General features: G+C 46.7%; 1 protein-coding gene across 7 annotated transcripts in view; it reads left to right on the top strand.

Annotated features, from left to right (window-relative positions):
- Positions 1-491: 491 nt before the first annotated feature.
- The window catches only part of LOC138736045 (protein mono-ADP-ribosyltransferase PARP11), an 89,177-nt gene continuing 73,228 nt past the window's right edge, over positions 492-16,440 (top strand). The window contains exon 1 of one of the 7 annotated variants that reach the window (XM_069884883.1): positions 492-561. Coding sequence is in view for 1 of the 7 variants with exons in the window: in XM_069884885.1 (XP_069740986.1) it covers positions 8,188-8,301 (114 nt within the window). In the remaining 6 variants the exon portion in view is untranslated. Of the gene's footprint in view, positions 562-7,729; positions 7,827-7,904; positions 8,302-9,079; positions 9,210-16,440 lie in introns of those variants that run through there. The other 6 variants (XM_069884875.1, XM_069884874.1, XM_069884885.1 and 3 more) reach the window with 6 other exon arrangements.

Here is a 16,440-nt window from a genome sequence, read left to right on the forward strand (position 1 = left end):
AATACCAAGAAAGAGGTGTGCATTCATTGTATGTGTTTATGGAGGGGTATTAGGGATCTGGCCTGGTAGCCAAAGGGCCAGCAACCTGAAAAAGTTTGGGAACCACTGGTCTATAACCACACAATGAGGCCAAGTGGGATTCTTGTTTCCACAAAGCAGGCGGAAGAGCTCTTTACTCAATTCAGGATTCAAGGGCTCATTAAGACTGGCAGTAGATCTAGGGTTCTATTCATGGACATGAAGACTGGCAGTTGATGTAGGGTTCTATTCAGAATTCAAGGTCATGAAAACTGGCAGTAGATGTAGAGTTCTATGCAGGATTCAGGGGCTGTGAAGCCCGGGAGTAGATCTCGGGTTCTGTTCAGAATTTTCCCCAATTAAAATAGGCTTTAAAGTCAGCTTTGGATGTCATCACCTTCCTTCCCTCGGGCTAGTGTGATTTCTAAAAACCCCGTCCTTCCGTGAATACACACGTGGACCTTGAGATGTGGCTGATCTCTGAAGTTGCGAGTGAAATGAATGCCCGGGTTTTCGCCCCAAGTGGGTGACACGTCCAATGAGGTAAGAAACGTTGCCCTGCACGGTGAAGCGACAACACCCTGGGCCAGAACGTCAACCCCAGCGCAGAGTTGGACCTCGTGGACCGAGGCCAACATGAGCGGGGCAAAGGCGGGTGGATGGAGCCGCGGTTTCGCGGGGTCCTTGCACCTGGCTGGCACCGACCCACAGAAGGTGAAGGTGTCCCTTCTGGGCAGGAGGCTGATCGTTTCCGGAGTGCAGATGCAGAAAGTGCAGGAAGATTTCGGCCTCAACAGGTACAATTACTGCGGGCTCTCTAATGACCTGCCCCTCGATTTGGATCTGGATTTAAATACCTTAAAGGATACGATTATCGACGAATAAATCATCACGATTGAAGGGTCTCATTTCCCAGATCCTTCGCTTGTCCCTGAACCCGTATCTGATCCGGTCTGGAAGCGAATCCGTCTTTCTGAGCCCCACTCCCGTGCACAGGAATGAGCGCCGGGGTATTCATGGCATCTGGACTCAGTGCGCGGTGTCCGAACCGGGCTCACCGTGCCAGGGCGAGCCGTTCCCGCTCGCAGCCCACCCCCCACCTCCGAGCAGCTGGTGATCAGTCTACCGCAACTCCCTCCGGGTGCCATCGTGCAGGTAGATCGAGCCGAATGAGATAAAGAATCTCGAAACGGCCGGCGGGTGAACTGGAGGCGAGGAGGTGGGGGATGGGGGGGGGGGGGTGGATGTGGGGGGGTGGGTGGGGGGGAGACGACCGTCCCGAGTTGACTCCGCACGACGCTTGTCTCTCGTCGACCCCGCTTCGTGGACCCTGGACTCGCAGACACTACTGCATAATAAACGTCCGCCTCTGTCCCCCTGTACGAGTTCCATGTTGTCCATTCAAGCGATTGCATTCATAGATATCACAAAGGCGGGGGCTTTGATTCCGATGAGAATGTGATTTCAGATTTATTGTCAGAGTACATATAGGACATCACTTACATCCCTGAGATTCTTCCCCTGTAGGCGAGGCAGAATTACCACTTATTGGTAGTGGGGGGGGGGGGGGGGGGGGGAGGGAGACTGTACACAGCATATTGTGACCGATTATATTTTTTTATTATATATAAATATGTGTTGAAGGAGATAAATTTTGGCAGGTTTTTTTAGTGTAGGTCACACACAAGATACAAACACTTCAAAACATATTTCATTTAAGATCCCAGAGCTCTGCTCAAGCCAGACAGTCCAGGCTCTGAGTGCCTTTGCAATAACTTTGAAGGATGCCTACAGAGACTTCACAAGTAAGTGTTAAGTGGACATGGATTACAACTTCATAAATAGGTGTTAATTGGTCATGGTGTGGAGTAATGATTGCTTTGGAAAGTAACAGGTGAACGAACTCGAAAGATTCGGTCTGGAGCCGCAGTCTGTCAGAGTGCAGTTTGCTGCCGGGGGTCATGTGTGTGTGTAAGAGAGAGAGAGAGAGAATTTAGTTCTATAGTTCAGCAGCAGCAGCTGGGACTAGAACAGGACAAGCTGGCAAGCTTGTGGAAACACCCAATTTTGAAGATGGGTTGTGAGTTCTTGGTTCAGCCTGGTCATAGCTCTTGTGGTCTATACAAGAGGATATGGCTGGCTGTATAATGTAAGGGAAACAAAAAGGAACTCTGTGGTGACCTGAAAGAAAGAGGTTATCATCTGGAAAACCCTGATGGGGCAAGTTTCTTCGGCAAGACTCTGAAGTGGCTGGTGACCTGAAAGAAAGAGGTTATCATCTGGAGAACCCTGATGGGGCAAGTTTCTTCGGCAAGACACTGAAGTGGGTGATTGGAAGGAATCAGTTGTGGGTGTCCCACAAGCAATAAATCTCTCTGAAAACTGACAAGAGCCTTCCTGAGCGATAACCATTTACCTTTCAAGCATTAAAGGCTGGTGAACTTCATAAATGTTAAATTCTATGCACAGTATAAGAAATGCCTGATACTGGTGTACTTGGAGGAGTGAGAAGTGAGATTGGACTGTGAATCAAAGAACTTTTTGAAACTTACACACACATTACATATACATGCGCTTAAAATTAGAAAGGGGTTAAGTTAGGTTAAGTTAGTTATTACCAATAAATTAAAGTTTGATCTTGTTTTCATGATTAAAGGTAATTAAAAGCATATTTTGTTTAAATAACCATTTGTCTTGATGAATTTCTATTGCTGCTGGGTTTTGGGGTCCTCTGGGCCCATAACAATATACATAAAAACAAATAAAGAATTTTAAACAGGTAACAAATGTAAACAAACTGATTATGCAATACAGAGAGAACAAAAGAGTATCAATAAAGTGCACAAGTAGGGTCCTTAAATGAATCCCTGATTGAGTTTGTTGTTGAGGAGTCTGATGGTGGAGGGGTAGCAGCTGTTCCTGAACCTGGTGGTGTGAGTCTTGTGGCACCTATACCCCTTTCCTGGTGGCAGCAGTGAGAACAGAGTATGTGCTGGGTGGTGTGGATCCTTGATGATTGCTGCTGCCCTCCAACAGCAGCATAGTGGGGTGGATTTTGCCTGTGATGTCCTGGGCTGTGTCCACTTTCTTTTGCAGGGCTTTATACACAGGGGTACTGGAATTCCTACATCAGACCTTGATGCAGCACACTTTCCACCACACATCCATAGAAATTTGCCAGGGTTTCTAGTGTTATACCCAGCCTCCACAAACTCCTTAGGAAATATGTGTTTTCTTCACGATGCCATCATGTGTTGGGTCCAGGAAACTGGCATCTCAGCCCATTTCACGCTGAGGTGCAGAGTTTTGTGAAACATGTAATTGAGTGAAATACCTTGTACTGATAAAATTGCAGAGTGTTTACCTGGTCCATCTGTAAAATAGGAAGGATCTATTTCCTGAATATGTAGGAATGATGATGTTGTTTGTCCTTCGTAGTCGAATATGACCATGGCTTCAAAGTCAAATAGACTGCGGGTCTGGAGGTGACTGGTGAGGCCAATCTGGGCCCTAAAGGGATGTGGTAAGAACCTCTACACAGTAGACCTTCAGCCTGGTGGTAAGGTTGAGTCCTCTCTGCTCCCAGACAAAGGTTATCACCTGGAGAACCCTGATTGGGGAAGTTTTTTCGGCAAGAGCCTTCATAAACGGAGTCTCCAAAGGCAGCGCTGGCTTTGACAATCCTGTTGTTGACCTCAGTGCCTATGTTCACTGCACGAGAGAGTATGCTACCCAGGTAGGTGAAGTTGTCGACTGCCTGGAGGTTCTGGCCCTTCACCGTGATGCGCGGCTTTCTTGGAGAAGGCTGGTACATAACTTTAGTCTTTTTGGATAGTGAGACCAAAGTTGTCACTGGCTTGTGAGAAGCAGTCCATTTCATGCTGCATCTTCTGCTCTGTGCTGGCATTGAGTGCGCAGTCATCAGCCAAGAAGAAATCTCTGATGACAGTCTCTTGCACCTTTGTAACTGCCTGCAGGCGCCTGAGGTTGAACAACCTTCCGTCAGTCCTGTACATGACGTGGATCCCTTCTTCGTAGTTACGGAAGGCATCTGTCAGCATGGCAGAGAATTCCATACTGAACAGAGTCGTAGCAAGAACGCAGCCTTGTTTGACGCCATTTGTCACTGGGAAGGCCTCCAACTCGTTGCCGTCATCCAGAACTTTCACCATCATACCGTCGCGGAACTGCTGGATGATTGTGATGTAGGAATAATTGATTGAGGAGTGGACTTATAGTTGAACTATTTTTTCTTATTAAAATATTTTTATTGAGTTTAACATATTCATTAGGATGAATATACTACATACAAACTCTACTAATATAGAAAAAAAGCATGTCACTTCATAGACATATCAATTAATATAAATGTAATTCAAATCCATCCATATTTGTTGATTAAACATTTCTTAAAAATAATTCTGGATAGAAACCGAATGAGTTACATTATACCAAGTCTTCGTCATAACAGAGTAATTCCTGTCTAATGTGATAATATGATCTAAGACCTAATTAAACCCTTATATAATTGATTAAAAAATGAATAACACGGGAAAAAAAAAGGAAAAAACCTTCCTGTCACGTTATATTTGGTGTTGACAAGAACTATACATCGTAGCTACATGAATGACAGATAATACAGGATGGTTCAGGAAAATGTCTAAAATTTGTTTATATTTCATGTCAGCAAGATCCAAGATTTAATTTATGGTCATGTGCATGAAATACACAAAATATGTTTATTTTTCCTTGCCCTGGAAAGACACACAAATAGCCCCTCCCACTATCAAGACAAGAAGCAAAAGAGAATCCCTTCAGAAAGAGTGTCCATGGATCCAACTGCCTCCTTTACTCGTACCATCTCCTGTGCTCTTCTTACCTCCCTCCATGGCATCCTGTCTTTTTCAGTGGTGAATCCATGCTCCAACCTCTCCTTGGCCCCTGTTTCTGAATCCTTGATCCAACCAGGAAAACGTCAGCGCCTGAGGCTCTTTGGGAGGCCTGCTCACCAATGGCACCCTCACAGATCTTGGTCCCAAAATGTGCGGTTCCCACAAGCCAGTCCCCAACACCCCACAGCCTGTGCAGGTCCTTCAGTCAGTGAGCCCCTTGTTGGTCCACAGCTGTGGTCTCCCAACCCATAGGATTTTCGCACAGGCTTCTCCTCGCCATGGGGTTGTCCTCCCATTGTGGTGACCGGTGCCCATCCATTGATCCCCCAGAGCATGTAAACCTTGTGGTCTGAGTTGCCAAGCATAGGTGCTGCCATCTTTAGCTTTGAACTGCATGGATCTTCAATGTAAAGAAAACATTACTGGCCTCGTTCTATGGGTGGTTTAAACTTATATTGGCCAACTGATGGTAAGTGCAGAGGAACATTGAAAGACACACCTCCATTCCCTGCTCCCACCTGGTTCGACCGAGCTGCACCAGCACTGACAGCTTACTGAATGCTTCCTGAAACATTATCAGCAATTCTGTTAATTTCAGAATTTCATGATAAATGCTGAATTTTCACAGGATTCAGTCAAGGGGTAAAATTGTGTTTCTTCAGTTAGTTTTCAACCAATGATGTCTAAAACCAGAGTAATGAGAATCAGAATTTATTGTCATGAACAAGTCATGAAATTCGGGGTTTTACAGCAGCGTCATAGAGCAAACATTCATATTATAACCATCTTATGACATTACTACAAAACAAAATTAAAATAGTAGTGCACAAAAAGGTCTTTGGTTCATTGATCATTCAGGAATCTGATGGCAGTGGGGAAGAAGCTGTCCTTGTGCCACTGGGTGCTCGTCTTTAGGTTCCTGTACCTTTTCCCCAATGGTAGCAGAGTGAAGAGGGCTTGATTAAATTATTAAATAACCTAAAATGTGGTCATGATTATCATATACATTGTACAATATACATATGTGCCAAAATCCTACCTTGCTGCAATTGATCAGGTACTTGCAAATAAAAATATAATAGAAAATGAAATGAATTAAATTAAGAGTGGAATTATCCTACACCTCCCCCCTCCGCACCCCCCCCCCCCCCCACCATCTCCCCAAATACGTTTTGAAATTAGTGGCACAAGTATCAAGGAGCAAGTATCCTTATCTTCACAATAGCTTCTGACTCCACTGATCTCCAGTAACAAGCCAGTAGATGATTTTTTTTTTCCCAACTGAGTTAATCACTGGCTCTGTCACTGTCCTAGTTCAAAGATCTCAAAGCACCTATTTCCCAGGTACATTTTGACATAGACTCCATGTAAGTAGAATTCTGTTGCACAGAATTCTCAGACTGGCAGTGCGTGAGCCTGCGGGTGGTCTCAGTCTGGCAGTGCGTGAGCCTGCGGGTGGTCTCAGTCTGGCAGTGCGTGAGACAGCGAGGGGGAGGGGGTCTCAGTCTGGCAGTGAGTGAGACAGCGGGTGGTCTCCATCTGGCAGTGCGTGAGACAGTGAGGGGGAGGGGGTCTCAGTCAGGCAGTGCATGAGACAGTGGGTGGTCTCCGTCTGGCAGTGCGTGAGACAGCGAGGGGGAGGGGGTCTCAGTCTGGCAGTGCATGAGACAGCGGGTGGTCTCCGTCTGGCAGTGCGTGAGACAGCGGAGGGGAGGGGGTCTCAGTCTGGCAGTGAGTGAGACAGCGGGTGGTCTCCATCTGGCAGTGCGTGAGACAGCGAGGGGGAGGGGGTCTCAGATAGGCAGTGCATGAGACAGCGGGTGGTCTCCGTCTGGCAGTGCATGAGACAGCGGAGGGGGAGGGGGTCAGTCTGGCAATGCGTGAGACAGCGGGTGGTGTCCGTCTGGCAGTGCGTGAGACAGCAGAGGGGGAGGGGGTCTCAGTCTGGCAATGCGTGAGACAGCGGGTGGTCTCCGTCTAGCAGTGCGGAAACAGCGGAGGGGGAGGGGGTCTCAGTCTGGCAATGCGTGAGACAGCGGGTGGTCTCCATCTGGCAGTGCGTGAGACAGCGGAGGGGGGAGGGAATCTCAGTCTGGCAGTGATTGAGACAGCGGGTGGTCTCCATCTGGCAGTGCGTGAGACAGCGAGGGGGAGGGGGCCTCAGTCTGGCAGTGAGTGAGACAGCGGGTGGTCTCCATCTGGCAGTGCGTGAGACAGCGAGGGGGAGGGGGTCTCAGTCTGGCAGTGCATGAGTCAGCGGGTGGTCTCCGTCTGGCAGTGCGTGAGACAGCGGAGAGGGAGGGGGTCTCAGTGTGGCAATGCGTGAGACAGCGGGTGGTCTCCGTCTGGCAGTGCGTGAGACAGCGAGGGGGAGGGGTTCTCAGTCTGGCAGTGCGTGAGACAGCGGAGGGGGAGGGGGTCTCCGTCTGGCAATGCGTGAGACAGCGGAGGGGGAGGGGGTCTCCGTCTGGCAGTGCGTGAGACAGCGGAGGGGGAGGGGTCTCAGTCTGGCAGTGCATCAGACAGCGGGTGGTCTCAGTCTGGCAGTGCATCAGACAGCGGGTGGTCTCCGTCTGGCAGTGCGTGAGACCAGGGGCAGAAGGGAACGGGGAATTGCAATGGGAGTTGTGCCCGGAGACGCTGGGTCCGTTTCCATGGTGCCCGTCGGTTTCTCCTCATGATGGAAGTACCGGACACACGAATTTGGAGGAAAGGATGCGTAGTTTAGCCAGAAGGCAGAGAATGACGAGCCGTTAAACATCCCTCCTCGTTGACGGCCGCGACCTCGGCGCTGGCGGCCGCCTCTGCAACAAGCGGAAGTGCTCGCCTGCTTGTGACGTAGACGGCGCTTCTCGGCGCGTCGCTCGGACCCCCCGAAGTGGGAGGGATTACGGATTGGGAGGACTGCGGCCGCAGGTGAGCTCGCTTCGGCCCGGCCAGGGGAGGGGGCGGGGGGAGGGGGGGGAGGGGGGGAGGGGTCGTGACTCTGCCGGAGATGGGGACAGGGAAGTGCCCCGTTGGGAGACCCGGAGCCGCCGTGTCGGCCACTCCTGGTGGGTGGAGTGTCCAGACTCGAAGGGCTGAACGGTCCCCGGTCGAGAAGTCACGGAGACCCTTGTACCAGGAGGGCGAGAACCCGATGCTGCAGAAACTCAGCAGGTCACTCGTTAGATAGCAAAGGATCAGGCTTGAGCCCTGCATCAAGGTGCCAGGAGGGGCCAAGGCTGTCCCTGCCAACCTGTGTTGGGCCATCTCACTCGAAACCTTTCCTACCCAAATGTCTTTTAGACGTTGTCCCCAGTTACATGTCTGTGCTGAAGATAGTGTCCAAGTCAAACTGTTTATACCTGAGAGTTATCCCATCAACCCTTCAAGTGGACTAGTATTAAAGGTAAAGGTTTCATTATTTGTCGGGTAATTTCATTCTAAGTGTAGAATGAGCCATTCTTTAAATTCTTTAACTTTTGTCCACTGCAAGGATCGCCACTTTGTCCCCTCACAGAAACCTACAGCACCTGGTGTTCCCAGGCGGTCTCTGCTCTAAGGGCTGACCAGGCCTGCGCCTGCTTACCTTCTGAGATCAGACAATCCCAGGCGTATTCAGGCTATTAGGCTTTTCTCTCACACCACTCTGTGTAAATTATTTGTCCTGAACATTCCCCTTCACCTGAAATGGATGTCCTCGAGTGGGTGACATATTTGTCCTGGGGCAAAAGATTATGACTGTCCATGATTTTATATCTCAGTGTCTGGTTGCTTCCCACTCTCCTGCACGCCAGAGAAGACCATCCTAGCTTTTTCATATTTCATAGAGATACAGAATGATAGCAGGCCCTTCCAGCCCACAATCCTGCACCACTCAATTACACCCATGTGACCTTCGAACCCAATATGTCTATGGAACATGGGAAGGAACTGAATCACCCAAAGGAAACCAAATTAACACACACCTTCTTTACCGCCCTATCTACTTGCATGGTCACTTTTCGATGAACTCAGGACCTGGACTCCTCTCACCCCAGCCCCACCAATCCCTTTGCTCATTAATGCTTTAAGACCCCTATCTTTATTGAGAACATGTATGGGGAACGTTGCCGTCGGAGACCAGCAGTAATCATCAAAGATCCACACCACCCAGCAAACGCCCTGTTCTCACTGCTGCCAGCAGGAAAGAGGTGTCGGTGCCACAAGACTCGCACCACCAGGTTAAGGAACAGCTGCTACCCCTCCACTGTCAGATTCCTCAACAAGAAACTCAACCTGGGACTCATTTCAGGATTCTTACGTTTGCCCTTTATGGTTTGTTTTTCTCCTCTTTGTATTGCATAGTCATTTGTTTACATTTGTTTATTTGTTTACATGTGTATGTTGTGTACAGTGTTTTTTTTTTACTACCATTAAGTGGTAATTCTGCCTGGCCCACAGGAACAAGAATCTCAGGGTTGTATATGATGAAATAGATGTACTCGATGACAATAAATCTGAACCTAAACTTCATCAGCCATTTCTCTCCCCAGATTATCTATATTCTGTTCTATACATCGATAACCCTCTATACTCTCCACAATTCAACACATCTCTGCATCTTCTGCAAGCTCACCCTCTTCACCCAAGTTATTTACGTTCATCACAAATGGGGATTCTAACACCGATCCCTGTGGACCACCACTGGTCACAGGCCTCCAGCCTGAATAACAGACTTGCCCCATTTCTCTCTATGAGCCAGCCAATTTCATATCCAAACTATCAACCTGCTATGGATCTCAAGCATCCACAACTTCAGAATCAGCCTAACGTGAGAGACCTTGTCAAATGCCTTGCGTCACCAACAACAACTCCCCTACCTTCATCAACTGCCTTCATCACTTCCTCAAAAAAACCTAATCAAGTAGCTGAAATGTGACTCGTTCCTCACAAATCCTTGTTGACTGTCCTTAATCTGACCATGACTTTCCAAATATGCATTAATCCTAACCCATGGAACATAGAAATCTGCAGCAAAGTACAGGAGCCTCAGCCCACTGTTACGTGCTGACCTAATAACCTGCTCCAACGACAATGTAGAATTTCCCAAATGCATTTTTATCAGTTCTATGTACCTATCTAACAGTTCTGATTTCACCATTGTTGCTGGCAGCACAGTCCATGAACCCACCAAACTGTGAAAATCACTTTCAAATATATGCCCTCTAGAGTTAGCCATTTCAGCCCTGGGAAAAAGCCTCTGGCCATCCAAACAATCAATGCATCTCATCATTTATACATGTCTTGGGATCACCCCTCATCGTCCAGTGTTCCAAGACCAATTTCACTCACCCTATCTTCATAAGTCATGCTCATCAATCCAAGGAGTGACCTTTCAAATTTACTCTGCATCCTCTCCAATAGTATCCACATTCTTACCATAGTGAGATGACCAGAGCTGAACACAGTTTTCCAGGTAAGATCTAAATAAGATCTTTCAGCACTACATCATGGCTCACGGTTAATGAAGGCCAACACACCATGCACCTTCTTAACAACACTATCAACATGTGTGTCACATTTGTGGCCCGAAACTTGTGTAATACATTAAACACAAGTTTTATCAGGTAAACTTCTCAGTGGCTTTATTTTCCCGTTTCCTTTGTTCTCCTGCTTGTGTTCTTATCTCTCTCTCATACCACATGACTTCCGGTACATCTCATACATATTCATTATCATGACATCCCTCCTTTAATCAGAAATAAACTTTACCTTCACCTTCCAATATCCCTCGGAAACCTACAAACATCGTAACTAATGGTAATACTATAACTCAACTACATAAAATTTACTTCCTACAGCACTCATACATGCACTTTATGATATAAGATTAAAATACTGTCCCAAAGTTCTTATTAAAACTATGGCACAAAGTCTTCGTATTGTTTGGGCGCTTTCCGGTTTCGTTTCGGCCTGCCTGCGATATTGTCGTCGCTTCTCGGTTGTTCACTCTCAGCGTCGGAAATACTGCTCACCACGGCTTTCTGGCGCTCTAGTCACTTCATCAGGAGTGCTGGTAACTGCCTCTGGAACATCATCAGGTCTCTCAGTTTCAACATCTCGTATTGGCCTTTCAACCTCTTCGCTCGATGTATCTCTGGACTGGTACCTTTTTACACCTGATACATTTCTCTTATACAGGACTCCAGTCGGAGACTTGACTGTCACCATACTGCCACTTCTGGATACGACAGTATAGGGTTGATGGTAATAAGGTGTGTCTAGCTTACCACCAGTTTCATGCCTCACTAGAATATTATCTCTTGGCATGATGTCTGAGTACTTGGCTCCACGTTTCGAATCTGTGTACAGCTTTGCTGCACCTTTCTTTTCAGCATCGTGGTCCCTCATCTCCTGATCGTCTCGGATTTCCTTTATTTCTGGCATTTTTGTGCGGATATTTCTCCCAAAAAATGCTTCTGCAGGACTTTTTCCAGTGGTTGCATGAGGCGTTGCTCGATAGACAGCCACATAAGATAGCAATGCTTCTCGCCAATTTTGTCCTTCTGCGTGTGCAATCCTCAATCGTTTTTCAATGGACTGATTTTGTCTCTCTACTTCCCCGTTGGCTTGCGGCCATTTCGGAGTTACTTTACGTCCTGTGTCGGCGTATATCTTGGCTGGTTATGGCGATGTGAGAGCCTCTTAATTTGCTGGCTTGAGTTGTCTTTCAGGGTCATGGTATGAAATTGCCCTTCAACAGCCTCTAATGCATCAGAGACATTCCGCAAATGTCTCTGAAATGAATTGTGGACCATTGTCAGAGTATAATGTAACAGGTAATCCATATCTTGCAAATATCTCTGCTAACGCTTGTATTGTTTCTTCAGTGGTTGTGGACTTCAACACCACGTACTCATAGTATCTGCTGTAGTAATCTATCACTACCATAATTGATTCACCCATCGGTAAAGGTCCAAGAAAATCAACAGCTACGTCGATCCATGGTCCAGTCAGGAGTTGCGTACTCCGGATCAGTTCTGGCGGATTACTCCTACTTGTGATTTGACATCCGTGACAAGTTTTAACAAATCTCTCTGCGTCTTTATCACAACCTGGCCACCATACCTTGGTCCTGAGGTTTTGCTTGGTACCAACAATACCTAGGTGTCTTTCATGCGCTAAGGATACGATCTTCGGTCTCAATCTTTGTGGTATCACCAATCTGCAACCTCTCAATACACATTGTCCGATGCAAAAAGTTCGTCTCTAATGGGAATGTAAGCCTTGTGAGTACACTTGTCCCATTGTCCACTCTGTATGCATTCTCTTACTTCCCTGAGTTCTGGATCACGTTCGGATTCTCTCTCGACCTCCTTCGTAGTCACTGCTTTCGGTGTCACCTGAATAGCTATGAAGCGTACAAAGCTCTCTGTTTCTGTTCCCAATTCTGACTTGGATTGTGGACCACCATCCTTCACCAATCTGGACAGCGGATCTGCAATGTTTGCTTTCCCTGCAATGTGGATTACTTTATATTTGTAGGGTTGTAGTCTGAGTACCCATCTCTCTATTCTGGCACATGGTTTGGATCTAGGTGCATAGATCACCTCTAATGGCTTATGATCTGTGATGAGTTCAAATTCAATGCCGTATAAATATGCATGGAACCTCTCACAGGCCCATACAAGTCCGAGTGCTTCTTTCTCTGTCTGAGAGTATCTTCTTTCCACATCTGATAACGATCTGCTGGCATAGGCAATGATTCTCGGTCCTCCATCATGCATCTGGACCAACACGGCTCCTAAACCAACTGGGCTGGCATCCGCTATGACTTTGGTTGATGCCGCCGGATCGTAATATCCAAGAGTTTTTGCATCTGTCAGGCTTTGCTTCAGCGCTGTGAACGCTTTCTTCTGCTCAGATCCAAAATGAAATGGTACTCCTTTCCTGGTTAGTTTCCTTAGTGGTTCTGCCACTGTAGCGAAATTAGGAATGAACTTTGCACAAAAATTGACCAATCCCAGGAAACTCCTCACCTCTGTTGCATTCTGAGGTGCACGTGCCTCTGCAATAGCTTTCACCTTGGCCTCTGCAGGGTTTAGTCCTTCCCGTGTAAGTCTGTGTCCCATGAAGTCCATTTCTGACACACCAAACTGGCACTTGTTTCCATTCACGGTAAGGCCTGCCTCCTGTAGTCTAGATAGTACACGCCTCAACCGTTTGTCATGCTCTTCCTTCGTTGGTGCATGGACTATGATGTCGTCAGAAATGTTGGCAACTCCAGGAATGCCTTGAATCACTCGATGGATTTCATACTGGTAGATCTCCGAAGCTGCATTAATTCCAAATGATAGTCTCTTGTAACGATACAATCCACAGTGAGTCACAAATGTTGTTACATCTCGGGAACCTGGATCCAGCTCTAATTGATGATAGCCCCATTTCAGATCAGTTTTTGAGAATACCTTGCTGGTAGTTAGTTCTTGAAGTATTTCCTCCACTGTTGGTATAGGGTGTCGTTCTCTAATTATAGCTTCATTGGCCATTCTCATGTCAACACATAGTCTTATGTCACCCTTTGGTTTGGGCACAATCACTACTGGGCTGACCCATTGAGTTGAATGTTCCACAGGTTCAATAATGTCTTGTTCGATCAATTCTTTAATTTTGGCTTCGACTTTCCCACGAAGTCCAAACAGAGTTCGGCGCATTGGTTGTGCCTTAGGTTTGACCGTTTCATCTACCGCTAGCTTCAATTGTCGACCTTTCAGCTTTCCTACTCCTTGGAAGACTGCGGGGAATTCTTGCTTCATATCCTCGTATGACTGAATTGAATTGACACAAGCTCCAATATGAAGTATTGCCAGGTCTTGCGCTGTGCTTCTACTCAACAATGGTTCTCCCCTCTCTTCTATGACCATAAACTCTGCTTCAGTGTACTTATCTCCAGCTTCAACAGTTGTAGTAAAACATCCAATGGTCTGCAATGGCTTTGTTGCTGTGTATGGATACAGTTTCTTGGAACACTTCTTTGAGGTACAGATGATCTTTTTCCTTTTCAACTTCTCCCATAAATGTCGATCAATCACATTACTGTCACTGCCTGAGTCTACAATGACCTGAACTGTCACTCCACCAATGATCACTGGGACCTTCTCATGATGTACTTCATTCAACGTAAATTGGTAACAACTCTGTTCCTCCTGGGTATCATCATCGTCACCGTCTATCTGGCGAATGGTATCTTTCTTTCCAGGATACTTTCCTTTCCCCCAGGCTTTGCCTTTGGAAGTTGTACTCTTCCTCTTCTGGTCTGCATTGGACTTGCTTTTGCACTTCTTTGCAAAGTGGTCCTTACCTCCACACTTTCTGCAAACTTTGCCTTTGGCCGGGCAATATGGGTCTTTTCCAAAGTGACCTCGGTTTCCACATCGATAACACTCCACGTCCTGTGTCGGCGTATATCTTGGCTGGTTATGGCGATGTGAGAGCCTCTTAATTTGCTGGCTTGAGTTGTCTTTCAGGGTCATGGTATGAAATTGCCCTTCAACAGCCTCTAATGCAGCAGCAATGGTTAAAGCATCGGTGAGTTCCAACTCACTCCCTCTTTCCAGTAGATGTCTTCTGAGTTTATCTGATCTGCAGTGCTGTATGACTTGATCCAATAATTGGTTGTCCAAATCAGCTGGCATGTAATTGCATCCAACAGCTAGCTGGCGTAGTCTCGTCACGTACTGAGCAATTGTCTGGCCATCTTCTTGTCTCGTTCTCCGAAACAAATGGCATTGAAATGTAGCATTCGGTGTCACTATATAGTGTGCATTTAATGCATCTTCTGCTTTCCGGTACTCATCCTTTCTTCCAGTATTGAAAAGTGTCTTAAATGTTTCCTGAACTGCGGGTCCAGCCGTGAAAAGAAGTAACGCCCTTCTCTGCGCTTTTTGTTCAACTGTACCGGTATCTAGAAATAGGCCACGACTGTCGGCGTAGGATTCAAATTCTTCCAGCCATGCCTTCCACTTCACACTTACAGTGCTTGCATCACCCGTTGGGTCAAAATGAGCAATTCCACTATGTGTTAGAAAGTTATCGTCTGCCCCAGCCATGAGGAAATATTCCAGCCCCAAAAGTACTGAGACAAAGAGAAAATTCTTATCACCTTGAAGTTGCCTGTAATCCTCTGTAATCTTGTTTAGTCTTTAAATTTCTTCAAGCTTCTTTCATCCTCGTCGCCAATGTCACATTTGTGGCCCGAAATGTGAAGTTAATAAAACATTAAACACAAGTTTTATCAGGTAAACTTCTCAGTGGCTTTATTTTCCCGTTTCCTTTGTTCTCCTGCTTGTGTTCTTATCTCTCTCTCTCATACCACGTGACTTCCGGTACATCTCATACATATTCATTATCAATACAATGTGCAGCAGCTTTGAGTGTCCCATGGACTCCTAAGATCCTCCCCCACCCCCACCCCTAGTTTTACCACACTGCTCCCCCATTAACATTGTATCGGCTTTCAAATTTGACTTACTGAAATGAAGCAGTTCACAGTTCCAACAGTGGGTTAAACTCCACCTGCCCCTTCCCAGCCCACCTCTGTATCTTATCAATGTCCTTCTGTAACCTCAAGCAACACTCCATACAATCCACACCACCTCAAACCTTTGTGTCATCTGCAAACATATTAACCTATCCTTCCTCAAAGAGGAGGGGTCCAAGCACAGATCGCTGCAGAACACCGCTGGTCACCGACCTCCATGCAGAATACAAACCATCTACAACAACATTCTTCTACCTTCTATATCCACAAAGTAAGTCCTCCTTGGATTCCATGCCCCCTTTCTGAGTGAGCCTTGGATGGGGAACCTTATCAAATAGAACCATAAAACATTACAGTGCAGAAAACAGCCTTCGGCCCTTCTACTCTGTGTCGAGCTATTATTCTGCCTCATCCTGCTTATCTGCACATAGCCTTCCATACCCCTCCCATACATGTACCTATCCAAATTTTGCTTAAATGCTAAAATCATGCCCACATTCACCACCTCAGCTAGCAGTTCATTCCACACTCCCACCACTCTGAGTGAAGAAGTCCTTCCTCATGTTCCCCCTGAACTTTTCCCCTTAACCTATGTCCCCTGGTTTGTATCTCACCTACCCTCAGTGGAAAAAGTCTCTGTTCCACCACACTCCTTATTTCCCTGCCATTTACCTTGAATATCCTACCTTGGTTTGTCCTTCCAAAATGCAACGGTTCACAATTTTCTGCATTAAATTCCATCTGCCATTTTTCATCCCATTTTTCCAGCTTTGTCACAGTCCACGGCACCTCATATCTTTGTGACATCTGCAAACATTATCATCCAAATCATTGATATAGATGACAAACAACAATGGTCCCAGCACTGATCCCTGAAACACACCTCCAGTCTGAGAACCAATCATCGACTTCAACTCTCTGGCTTCTCCCATATAGTCAATGTTGAATCCAGTTTACTATCTCAGCATGAATATTGAGCATCCAAACATTCCTGACTAACCTCCCATGTGGAATCTTGTCAAAGGC

The sequence above is a fragment of the Narcine bancroftii genome, chromosome 6, assembly GCF_036971445.1.
Source record: "Narcine bancroftii isolate sNarBan1 chromosome 6, sNarBan1.hap1, whole genome shotgun sequence".
Classification (NCBI taxonomy): Eukaryota; Metazoa; Chordata; class Chondrichthyes; order Torpediniformes; family Narcinidae; genus Narcine; species Narcine bancroftii.